This window comes from Cyanistes caeruleus, chromosome 1 (genome assembly GCF_971803275.1).
Source record: "Cyanistes caeruleus chromosome 1, bCyaCae1.hap1.1, whole genome shotgun sequence".
In the NCBI taxonomy this organism is placed as follows: domain Eukaryota; kingdom Metazoa; phylum Chordata; class Aves; order Passeriformes; family Paridae; genus Cyanistes; species Cyanistes caeruleus.
Window position 1 is genome coordinate 105,786,311 of NC_141701.1, and position 13,354 is coordinate 105,799,664.

At 43.2% G+C, this 13,354-nt stretch overlaps 1 protein-coding gene across 1 annotated transcript in view; it reads right to left on the bottom strand.

Moving 5' to 3' along the window:
* Positions 1–13,354, bottom strand: part of EEPD1 (endonuclease/exonuclease/phosphatase family domain containing 1) — a 62,033-nt gene that overhangs the window by 6,339 nt on the left and 42,340 nt on the right. Inside the window, exons 3-5 of the mRNA XM_023919427.2 lie at positions 6,473–6,583; positions 3,056–3,190; positions 1,549–1,681 (exon numbers count right to left, since the gene is read on the bottom strand). Of these exons, the coding sequence (XP_023775195.1) occupies positions 1,549–1,681; positions 3,056–3,190; positions 6,473–6,583 (379 nt within the window). The remainder of the gene's footprint in view (positions 1–1,548; positions 1,682–3,055; positions 3,191–6,472; positions 6,584–13,354) is intronic.

The window sequence follows — 13,354 nt, forward strand, 5'->3', positions numbered from 1 at the left end:
TGCCCTTCGTTAAGGGAGGCTGTGAAGAGTAAACAATGTTCCTCAAATGCCCACATGCCTCTTAGTAAGAATAAAATATAATAGAACAGGCATCTGTTAGCAAAATGGGAACAGAAACTCAAATTTACTGCAGTACCCACAGACACATCAGTTCTTACTGCCCATACTTTGTGAACTAATTTGGAAGAAATTGAAGGATGATGGTAATTTTAAGCATGAAATTCATTTTGGCAGGGTAATTCAGTGCTTCAAAGCCACATGTGTGCACTACCATTTCCTTAGAAGACCACACCTGCATCCCACAAGTTTGGAGGAATCTGAATTTTCTTCTTTTGTGAAAGACTAAGCCAGGAACAAGCATGCTCCAGTAACGTGCCTGCCACATGAAAACTGAAACATGAAATAAAGAGAACACCAACAGTCTAAATTTAGATGCAGTGGAAGTGCAGCTCAGTTGACTTCAGAAGAGCTACACATTTATCCCATGTTTCAGTTCAGTCTCTGGGGATTGAACAAATGATCCCTCTGTTTACCTTCATCCTTTCCAATTTTAAAGTACGTGGACAAATACTTAAATCAGTAGCACTTGAAATAGCTCTGAGTGGCTTCTGCAGCTCAGAAGGAACAACAATAGAACACTCAGAAAAACTGCAAATACCTCTTGAGTAATACAAGAGGGATATTAATGCTTCCAAGTGACCAACCTTGCTGAGCTGGGCCAAGTTGAAAATCATCACGCGAATAACCTTGCAAGCCTTTCACATCTTTCTTAAGCAGTAAACAAAGGGCTAGGCTTTTTCTGTTCCTATAACAAGATCAGCAACGTTTAGGATCTAAACAGCTTTGTTCTGCTTCACCGGAAGTGAAACATAATTTGCAAGCTTCAAAGTAAAAAGCAAATTCACAGAAATGAAGTAAAGAAATTCAGCTGCCTATTTCATTGCTCAAGCTCAGGTCTAAATTCTGGCATCATTTCATCCTGGTGTAAAGCCAGAGCAACTTATCTGAAATCAACAAAATTATTCTACATATTACATCCATGTACCAAAGCAGGATTCAGGCTCTTTTCTCATTAGCAGACATCTGCGAATTTGCATTGGGCTTTCCAAAGAACTTCCAGTTATCCAAAAATTAAATATATAGAACGTATTTCTCTTGGAAGAAAAAAATAATTAAGCTTTGCTCTGATATCAGGTAGGTGTAATTTCCACAAAGCACTTAAAATAGGGTCTCAACTCTAGTGTCTTTTCTTTCCTTTGGCAGAACTTGCTGTTACAGCGGCATAAAACAGAAAGAACTTAATTTGAAAAAATGGTGTCAAAGGCAGCAGGATCTCCTGTGCTGTTTGTGTTAATTAGGAAAGACCATAATACAATGATCAAGGGAAAAACACATTTGTCACACCTTGCATCATGCAAACATGGGTAAACACAAGGGACTGATAAGGGTGTTTCTGAAATGCTCACTGAGACAAAGTTTAGTCTTTTAAAAATTAATTTGACTTAGACAGTGTGCACATGATAGCTGGCAGGAAAAGCCTTGCCTTACCTTTCAGAGTCTCCTGCAAACTCTGCGCACAGGCTGCCAGTTTGTGGCTGTCGTGGTTCTTGCCGGTGCTCTCCCCTGCCGAGGGTGGCAAGGCCAGGTGAAGGTTAACCACGGTCAGATCATTCATTCCAACCTGGGGGGGCAGGAGGAGAAGTCAATGCATGTGGGGAATGGAAAGGCACAACGCAAAACCACACGTGCCAGTTCCCAGTACTTTCAGTAGTAAATCTGGGGCAGTAGGACTCACACTGCTGGATATGTGTCTTGGTGTGTCTCAGTGTGGGGAGGAGGAGGAGGGAGGCAACTGCATTTTGCAGCTTTGTCTGCAGTAACCTCATACCCTCTCAGTTCTGGGGAAACTGGTTTGCATTAGCAAACAGCTTCCTTTTACCACAGTTGCAGAAGGAAGTCAGCTGCTTATGAAAATCAGTTTATGCAAAACCAGTTGTTAATAAGCTACAAATAATGTCATGGTCATTACAGGGGCTAATTACTACTGTCTTGTGATTAGCCCCAGCTTGTCAAAGAGACTAACCAAGAAAATTAATATACCTTGAAAGGAGCTGTTGACTCCCTGCAATCTCCTGTTCACCTTCTGGGAACTTAGAACCACTTAGACCTATTTGTATGATCAATTAATTACTAATATTTTATTTATTAATAATTGTTTGATTAATGTTTCTCTCAAAGCATTACCAGAGATGTCAAGGTCCCTAAACTGGACCCTCTCATTACAGCCTGTGTGGAGATGGGCTCTCTGCTCATATGTTTGCTTCAGCATATGCTCAAGAACTGGTTCCAAAAGTGAAGATGTTCTTTTAGAAAGGTTTTGCCCTAGTGAAAAAGCTTTAAAATGGAAATTCTGAAGTGTGACAGCAACATAAGATAGGCCAGCCCAAGTCTCACTGGAGCACTGTGCCTTTCATACACACATACTCGCACATACACATATATATATATATAATCCATCTCCATTCTCCTGGCACTCATCCCTCTTTGTGGCACTGATAAGAATCCCAGCCCTGTGCCCTGGTTGCTGTTGAGGATCCACTGACCCTCAGGTTCTCAAATACTCCCTTGCAGCAGGGTTTGCTTCCACAGGAGCAAGGGAAAGGACTGACTGTGGTGAACTACCACATGTATTAAGGTGCATTAAGCATCTATCCATAATCAAGCCATAAGACAGTAATGAGAAGGGCCAGAGGCTCATGCAAATTTTTATCTATGAGAAGGTTGTGTCTCTTTTCATCTTAGCCAAATTATTTGTATTAAATTATTTTTATTTTATTACTGATTATTATTAATTATTATAAATATAATATTTATTTAGTAGTAATTATCTTATTTTTATTTCTTTTATTTATTCTTTATTATTTAGAAGAATTCATTATTTAAATTATATTAATAATGCATTTCTTTATAATAAATTTATTTATTTATTACATTATTTTTATTAATTCTTTTTAGTAAAAGTTCTGCAAAGCTGGACTGGCACTGTGGCAGTCACCTTGAAATGTGCAAGATACGGATGAGGATATGAGTGCCTCCCGTTGCCATTAGTCTGTGCAGTCTCCTGAGATGAGGCATCTTTCAGCTCAATACCAGCTGTTGTATCCCAGAGGAAGCCAGAATATTCAACTCCCTGGAATTAAAAGAAAAAAAGGGAAATGCCATTCACAAAATGGTAAAAACAAAACATTCTGCCCAAATGTAGCCCCACACCTACTTATATCTATATCTATATCTAGATGTGGTGTCTGCTGAGGGCAGGAAGCCAAATTTGCTGTGCCCATGCATAAAGGAGAAACAGCTTCCTGGGCTATCAGAGGAAGATAGAGAGGACCAGTGGATAGGCTTCTTCATCTCACCCCTGCCAAAACTCCCACCAGATGTGGGAGGAATGCTTCTTGGGAAGTTCCACTGACTTCACTGAAGAGTGAGTGTGCCAAGCTGAAACACACATCACTCTGCTACTCAACAGCCCCTCACACCTGCACACTGGCTATTGGACACCCAGTTAATTGCAGCACTGCTCCAGTAAAGTCAAGGATTTAATAATCTGTTTTATCTTCTACAGGTAGAGCATGTTCAGGAGCACTGCAGGGGTGAAGGACGCTGCCTCTCGCGTGCGTGTTTAGGCTGACGAGGTCCTCTTTCCTCCTACTCCAGACGAGGCACTGGATACCTCTGAGCATGGTCAGGAACATGATTAGTTGTCTAGCCATGAGTTTGGTGTTTTGAGGCCTCACTGGGTGACTGCTGGGGCTTGCAGTAGATGGTGCTGTGCACAGTTGCTCCTGCTCTCCAGGCTTGACACCATCTCACAGACTTTTTTCACCCGCAAGCTAAAAATAACCGGGCACCTTCAGTCTCTTGGCCTGAAATCTGGTCTAGACCTCTCAGCCCTGTCAATTTTTCTGTCTCTTTTCCAGCTTGAATGTTTCATGCTCAGCTCTGCTCCTTTCAGCTCTGCTTCTATGATCCTGAGTGGTTTGTTTTTTTTGATTACTTCATGACGTGGAATTGGCATTTTCAGAAAACTGTCTACAATGGTCGCACCAACAGCAGTATCTAATTCAAAGACTGTCAGCCTCTTCTCTCATCACCCAGACACCATTTTCCTTGCCATCATTTAAACCCACTTCCCTTAGCAAATCACAGTTAAATCCATTGCAAGGAAGAGTTTTTTCTCCATGTCAGGTGCAATAAAAAAGTGTCAACTGCTCCACTGATTTCCCAAGAGCCTTGAAAGGATTAAGGTTGGTTAAAATTCTTTGGTAGCTCTTTTGATAACTCACCTTTAAAATACTGACAAAAGTATTCCGCAAGTAGGGAGGCTAAGGTCTAAAAACTGCTATGGGGAAAGATGTGAAAGAATAAAACTTCCAAACAGCTGTTGGCTATTTCCAGACTCCAGACTTCATATCAACATGGCAGTCACAAGTCATTGCCTGGTTGAAATGCACAGAACGTGTGGAAGCACCAGCCAAAAGCACCAGCCACCATTTTGGGTTATTTAGCCCTACAGACCATCCCAAAATCAGCTTGTGCCAAAGATGCTGTGTTCTTGGGGTTACACTGCATTACCTCACTGCATTTGTTTACCCAGTTCTCAAACCTGATAGACCCACTAACTAGCCCCAGGAATGGAAGAGAATTTTTACTTTAGTGGAGGGTTCCCAGCTCAGCCAGATTCCTGTTAAAGCAGCTAGAAGGAAGAGTCAAGTAGATTCAATTTCTATTCTTAGTTTGGCTGCACATTTCTCCCCTAATTTTGGGAACCACTCATCCTTATATTCCTATCTGTAAAACAAGTTGAATGATCATTTTTATTTACTCAGCCTGTAGTCAAAGCTGTCATTGTTATCTTTGGAAGTACAGCTCAAGAAAGAACTGACTAAAGACTCTGAATTTAACATAGAAATTCTGAGATATTTATTAATAGTTCCTGGTAAAAAAAGAAAAAGTGGAGGGAACAACTTTGACAATTTCGCACAACTATTTATATTCAGTGTTTTAATGATCTGGTCTAACAAGAGATCCCAAAGGGAAACTCCAGCCAGGAATAAAAATGTCCTGAAGGGCATTTGCACTCTGCACCACAATTAAGTGTGAATTGTAGTAAACTTTAGACACATTCAGATACTCTGTATCTTTCCAGACCCTTCTTGACCCCGTATGTCTGTCTAGCTAGAGTGCAATCCTCGTGCTGCTCAGATGGTGGGTTTTGGTTTGTTTGGGTTTATTTTTCCCTCATTCTTGGGTTTTTCCCAGAAGGGCAATAAATAAAAGGAGCTGCACCTCCCAAAACATCAGTCCAAAACCAGTGAACGGTGATGCAACTGATTTGGAAAAGCCAAAATAAAGAGGTGTGGGTTCTACCCAGCATGGCCATAGGACAGAACTGCACTGTTGTTCAGTAACAACAGTGCTCAGAATAGATCATTCTGGATCAATAGATTGTTGAAGACTGCCCCGTGTGCTGACAGGCACTACTTGTCACATGACAGGTCTCAGATCCTGCTTCTACCCACAACAACATCCACACTGCAATAACTGCACCACGAGAATGATCCTATTCAGCATCAACAGGTTCAAGGAAGACACTGCTCTGAAAACTCATTGGCACCTTTAAGGGTGAAAAAGAGGGATTTCCCTTGGGAGAAACTGCCTTTGGGCACTGTTAGGGATGTCCAGCCCAGTGCAGCTGTACCTTGAATATTGTCAAGGGTAGGCAGGTGCAGCTGTCACCACCTTAAAAAATCTGTACCTCCCTGCAGTACATATTAATATATATATATATATATATATATCTTCCCAGAGCAGAAGATGCTGCAGGGAAAAGCACAGTGCAGATTTCAAATGGAGTCCACAGCATTTTAAACACCTGTGTCGAGGAGTCTGGGGAACACACAAGGTAAACTCTTCCAGGTGAGGATGGCAGGCTGCAGGGCCCCCTCTGTGGGCTCTTCACATGCAAACTAGGAAAACAGTAGGAAATTGGGAAGCCCTTCCAAATGCCAGCCCGTGCAGCACCAGGGAGCAAGCTCAGGTGACTTGTACAAAAAATGTCAGAAGTACTACAGCCTGCCAGGGCAAAAACTCAAGACTCTTACCTTGTCTAAGTGCATGGCTTTTCATCTATGTATCTGTACTGCTTTTATCCACCTCCCCCAAATACCTGCACACCAAATACACACACACATCTTCCTCCTTACAAGTGCACCACAATTCTTCCCTACCATAAATTAAACACGGTCAAATTAAAAGCTACAGGAACAGTCAGCTTAAAAAACATGAAATGCAAACCTTGCCAAAAAGGATTTGCAAAAAGTGTTGCCTTAAACATTCAAAATATGTCCTTGGTTGGAGGGGGGGGGGTGGAAAAAACAAAGCCAAAGTTCAGACTTTGGGATTAATGTACCTTGTGTAGCTGGCCTGAGGGTTTTTCGGAAACAACACCCTTCCAACATCCTCTAGGGCCCTTCCACTTGCGGATGTTTGGCAGCGTCGGCTGGTTCAGCTCCATACAAAACTAGAGAGAGAGGAAAGGGGAAAAAAGTAACATCAGCTTGGAGGGTTTTAAAAAAAAAAATTGCAAAACAAAGTGTGTAGTAAAGCCCTTCTAAGAGGCACAGTGGAGCACAGGCTGTGCTCTCTCCTTCCCTGAAGGCTTGCAAAGGAGGTGGTCCGAGACACATCCCAGGCTGACTCACCCCTGACTTGGAGATGAATAAAAACTAAAATAACTCTGCAAATGCTGCAAGTAGAACATTTATCCCTCAGACCCTCTTCTTTTCCTCCAGAGCTACTTGTTTGATTGGAGAGGGTTTTCCTCTGTGCTGCCTCCACCACGTCCCACCCCTGCTTGGGGCTTCACAAACAGCTGCTGAATCCTCCTGGGGGCAGGAGGCCCCCATAGCGTGGCTGGCCCCACTCCAGCAACACAGCCACTGGCACGACATGAGAGGAAGGGTGTAGGCCAAGCTCAGTCACTGGAGTTTTGGGGTTAAGGCTCCTCTGACTTTACGCCAGGGACACGTGCTTGACTTCCTCCGTGCATGAAGGAAGCAGCTGCGCACTTGCACGCAGTTCTAGCATGTCCTTCTCGTGGTGCTCCTCTTCCTGGTCACTGCTCAACAGCCACAGCACTAGGACACCATTACATGTCCAAGCACATGGTCAGAGTTGGAAAGCCTGCACCCTAATGCCCAGCAGGTCAGAGATACCAAAACTGTGGATGCTGTGGAGAGCCCCCAAATCTTCCCGTGTAACACCTTGGAGACTGAAATAAAAGTAAGTAAATAAATAATAAAAACAACCCTGGAAAATCTTGGATCTGAAACTCCTTGGTGCAGACAATATGGAATACTTTTTTTCAGGGGTTTCAAGACCAGGCTCAACATGAGCTAGAGTCCTTTTCAAGGCTGATGCTGGCTCCAGGCAGGCTCTGGCTGGAAGCTGGCAGGGACAGGCAGCAGTTGGATGCCCTGGCTGTGACAGAGGTTCTGGCTGCGGGGAAAGGGGCTAGGAAAAAGTCCTCCCTGTGAAAGAGAAACAGGGACTTCCACCATGCATGATCTTGTTCTGATACTGGAGAAACTGGGTTGAAATGCAGAGGCTTTCACAGTGAAGTATCCTCAGACAAAATCTTGGATCCAGAATACCCCTCCAGATCAAGCAGCAATTTAACAAAGGATTTGCAAGGCAAACAATAACCTCATGTGCACAGTGACTCTTTGCAGCGGGACAAGCCAAACACAGTTTGAAGAGCTTGTATCTGCGTGGATATAAGTATTTCCTACACAGCTATCAGTAAAATGATGGGATAGTTATTTTCATGTTTGTCTTTTGATTCAGAAACTAAAATTAAATCCTGATTTTTCACTGACTCCCTTGTCTGCAAGTTCAGCATCCTGCAGGCTGAAGCTGTTTGAAGCACTGATTCTCAGATACACCCAACCCAGGCACCCTTATTTACCTCAGAAGACCCAAGAGCTGTTTTGGTTGCACACCCAAAGCAAAAACACTTGGCACAGCTTTTGTAACAGTTTTCTGACGTGCAGAGGTTGGCTGGGGCTTCTTATTCAAGATGCCACATTAACATACCAGGTTGTTGCCCATTGTACCTTCAGGCAGTGCCAGGGCTGGGCTGATTTATGGGACTCAGAGGCAGGCAGAGTGTTTGCACAGCCTGGGAACACAGCTCTGCTCTCAGCCGATCACCAGGTGCTACCCCAGCTAATATGATAAATCATGGCAGCAATAATTACTCACTCCCAATGCCATTCTGATGTCTTCAAACACAGTGGATTTGGTCAATTAGTTTTCTAATACTTAAATAACTTAAATTGGAAAAAACAAAAATACTGTTGAAATTAGGAGTTCAACTGTAACCTGACAGAAGACTTATCTCTAGGTTGCAGCTGCATAGAAAGTCCAGCCAGGACAAAGCATATGACAGGACTGAATAAATCCTACAGAAACCATCACTTTATTAAAAAGAGCATCTGCAGTCTACTAGTTTGAATAGTTTATTTCCTTCAAGTTTTTTTTTTGTTTTTTTTTAGGGCCTTGATTTGACTTTGTGCAAACAAAAAGATGACATAAATAAGATTACACGGTTTGTTCAGAAAAAAAAGCCCATTCTGGGTACCACTGCAGCTATGGAGAACTTGGCCTACAGCAGCTGATTTCAATCTGTACTCATTTTCTAAGGCTTACAGGCACACGTATTTTGAAGCTGTGACAGCATACTTGCTGAGGTCATGCTTTTTAGCTGAAGTGAGAATGGCATTTTTCAAATCATGTTGTTCTGCCCACAAAACCCAACATCAACCAACATTATGTTTTCCCTCATGCAGCAAAAATATACAGACAAGCTCCTAGTCCACATTTGGAATGAAAAAAATGCCTTTCCTCTTTTGCAAAGCCAAGTTGGAGTTATGCCAACCCCTTTGAGAGGCAATTCTTCAAGTGGCAAAGAAAAATTAAAATCTCAGTCAATCTAAACAACTATTTCCCACCCCCCCCCCCCCCAAAAAAAAAATCCTCCTAAGGAAAAAAAATTCTAGTTTTGTCTTTCTCTAGAGCCTTCCAGGCTGTAAGTTTCCTGAAATTAAATCAGCTTCTTCATTATAACCTACACACACTGAGTCAAAGCTCACACACACACCACCGTGAGACCAACAGCACCAGGGCTTATTTACCCAGATGCCCTGTGGTCTCTCTTCCAGCTGGGTGCTGGCTTTTGTGGGATAGGCAGTGCTGCCAGGGAGCAGGAACATGGCAGCACCAGGCTCCAATGCATACTCAAAACAAAGAGCAGCCTTTTGAGTGCTCAGCCTCCTTGCGTCAGGTAAGTACCTGCCCTCTGGATTCAATGATTTTAAAAATCTTCTCCAATCAAAAATAAGTCTACAGTTCTATGATTGCCCCCATCTGGCATGCAAGGCACCAATAAGAGCTACTACCCCAGGAACTGGCACAAGCCCTGTTTCATTTGCTGATCAGCAACACGTCATTTTCCCAAGAAGGGAGGACCCAAAGTTGCAATTGCTCTTCGTCCACCCTGATAAAGAGCTGGCACCTGTCCCTCCCTGTCTGTCCAGAAGCAGAGACAGGTATTTATGGCTGACTCAGGAAAAGAACAGAGGGCAGCTGGAAGAAGCTATAGAAATGCACATTTGAGGAGTGACTGGAGAAGCAAAGGCAAGGGGTCTTGGACTAATTTGGGTGCAGGGAAAAAAAACATATGCTGGGCTGGCACATGCTGGAGACCATAAGGCAGTTATAGTCTTCCTAACACACCTATATGCCTCCCCAGGACACTCCAAGCACTGCAAGAACATCTAATTTGTGCATAAAATTGAATCTCTTCCAGTGCAGTAACTCTGGCCACTAGTAGAGCTGCCAGGGATTGCTCTGCAATTCTGCACACAAGCAGCTCCTATCACCTCTTCTTCACGATGTCCTGGTTACCCTGTGCTTTATTTTGGGGTGCTATTTGTGCAGCCAACCCCATTTGTGCAGCAGGGTCACCCTTCCCAGATGATGACACCCCACCATGCTGAACATCTTGGCCACTTGCCACTCTTGTAATGTCAGCTCTGGGGACCACCCCGAGCCAGTGACACCTCCACACCTCCCTTGTGGTGAACACCTTTTGCTCAAAAAGAAGATGGGCTACCCCTAAACCCCGAGGAAACTAAATGTGACCCAGGAAAACAATGCCTTAGGGTTTAATGAATTACACATGTCTTATTAGCCAGGGATTGCTCTTTGGAGGATACACATTTGTTTCAGACCTGGAGTCAGAGCAGAGGCTGTGAGAAGGGCAAAGGGAGAAAGAGCAGTGGAGATTGCAGGGTGAGCCTGTTGTTGCAGCATGGTATGTCTAGGTGCAGTAATCACCACCTGAACTTCAGAAAGGCACTCAGAGCAATTAAATATCCATTTTGGTTAACTACCACAGAAGCTGTCAGGCCAAAAGGGCACTGCAGTTGAGATAAACAACTACTTGCTTCATCAAAGAAAAAGCGATTTTGGTTCCTTTTAATGGAGAGATGAGAACGACCAAATAAATTTTCCCTTTTCAGGTGTCATATATACAATTACTTTTCTTTTAATAAGCACTAGAGGGAGCAGCTTTAATGAACACCAGAGATAAGTAAGAAACTTCTATCAATTCCTTATCATCTCAGCTATGTGGAGGTGTCCTATTAACAAAGATATGTCTCTCCATGGGGAAAGACACTTGCAGTTTGAGGTAAGGGCTGTTTTGTGCTACAGAGCATCTCCCAGTATGATGGACTTGGTGCATCCAGGAAGGGTAAGCAGAAGAACTCTAAGACAGACCTTGTAAATTCAGCAGTGGCACTTGAGGCCTACAGCACTTTCCAATAAAAATTCCATCTTGAAATATCATGTAATATATTTCTGACAGAAGATACAACAAAAGTGACAGTGGCTTCATGAGACCATCTGGCAATGCTCATTTTTAATCCATCCTTTAATACATACTTGACTTCCCTGCTCTGTCATGTACTGTATAATTTACAAACTAAATGCACATTACCCTTCTTTATTCACCCAAATGGACTGTACTTTTATTTCTAATTAAAAAAGCAGACTTCAACACCCATAATCCAAATCCACCACAGGACACAGCTGCAGTTGGTTCACCCTAATGAAACCTGACCCAGAAAGCCAGGAGCAGAAAAGTTACAAAATTTTCCAAGAACCTGAAACCAGCATCTTTGGTTTTCAGGCAAAACTTCCTGATTTGACTTCCAGAAGATGAGTGTTTTGTTAGATCAGGTTTGTGATGAGGAAAAGCAGAGTTGGGTGGTGAAGAGACTTGTGGGTGCTGTATTTTATTGTACTGGCTACTAAGGTAGAGGTAGGGAAAGGTCAGAGGCTTCAGGACTGCTGTCCTGGTGTGAGCACACGTGACAGCACAAGGCAAGTCAAGAGGAGATCAAAGACACAGCAGGACCAGGATGCTCAGCACACTTCTGCAGCTGGGTAACACTGAATGCACTTCCCTCAGGCTGGAGCAACTCAGGAAGGGGACACAGAGGAGCATCAGGTGTTTCAGTAACATCTGGATTCTCCTATGACCGAATGTAACAGCACAGAAGGAAGCATTATGATTAAAGCCTGAAACTGAGACTCATCACTGGGTCCAATTTCCCACTGACAAGAATGTTATCTCAGGCCTTCATTGCTTGTTTGCCTTTCTCTCAAGCATATCCCTTTCCTGTTTGCAACACAGTTGAAAAATACACACATGAGAATGAGATGCATCCGTGCCATGCGGGATGCACTCACCGGCTCTATTCCACGTAAGCAGCGTGTGGGAAAACTGGGGTGAACCTATGTTAAGTTATAACAATTTTCACATGCCCATTCAAATAGTCCCTTGCAGGAAGATTTCATGAAAGACTGCACAACCTTTACTGCTTGTTTTGTTCGTGCATTGATATTACACAAAGGCAGATGGGGGTATGACAGGCAGGTAATTATGAGTATTTTCAAAGGAGAACAAATCCCCTTCAGGGAATCAGTTTCAGTCTTAACCATATATTTGCGATGGAAAAAGTCTCCTCTTCCTCCATATTGTACAAAATTCTACAATGATGACAGAGCTGAGGAAATAGTTTTTAAAAATTTAATAGTTTGGGAGAAAAATTCTAAGACAAAGGAAAAAAAAAAAGGAATCAATCCACTGAACAGGCAAAGGCCATAGATTCGTGTCTGGAAAACTTATCTGCCCCTTTGGCCATGCCAACATGTCCTATTTGTACTGGGTCATTGAGCCCTGGGGCAATACCTTCCCATCCTTTCAGTACTGGTTTGTTATTCCTAGAACTAAATCAAAACATCTAGATTCATGACCAAATAAATTCTTGCTACCCTCTACATTCTTCACAAACATTACCTAATTCACCCTTCAAAAAAGCTCTATACACTCATTGCAAGAAGTGAAACCGAGGCTGAGCCCTTCAGCACAGCCAGATATTCATCCCTTGTCTTTCTTCAGATATATATAATATAATACCCTATGGGATATAAGGACCCATAGGCACAGTCACCACCTCCATATACCTTTGTGTACTATGGACATACAAAGCACATTTGTTAAGATAATGTGCAAATTTGGGTCCATCTGAAGGCACCTATGGCTTTTTCCTCAACTCAGGAAGGACTAATTTTTTTCCTGGAAAATGTGCTGCTTCTGCTTCTTAAAGAGCACACCAGTAATTCAGAGGAAGGACTTCTTTCCTCTGAAGATCAGGTTCTCACTAAGCTCTGGAATGACAGCTCCAGGCCCTATGTTATGGACCACAAAGCAAACACTTACTATACTTCAGCCTCACCCCTGTTAGCCTTGGGGTGACCTGAATTCACAGCTTTGCTGCAAAAACCACTTCTAAGCTTTATACTTTTAAGAACGGAAGCCTGCAGGACTGAGCTTCATAGAGGAGATGGGATAAGGAAGGATCATTTTTCAAGCCCAGCTATACACAGGCTAGAAACTAAGTGTTCCAGTCCCTCTGCCTCCTTCAGAGGTGGGTAATTCCATGTCTGCAGAGAGACTGCTCAGCAAGGCGTTAGAGGGGACCATCATCTAAGGCACCCTGGGGTTAGGCAGCAGCTGAATGATGCTTGGCAGGACTGGAAGGTTTATCAAACTGAAGGCATTGTTTCCCACCTCAGGTATCTAAGCCCCTTCATGAGCTTGACTCTCTTTTGAACCAGCCCATGGATGTGGATCCAGCTGGACACGCGCCCCTCTCCTGCT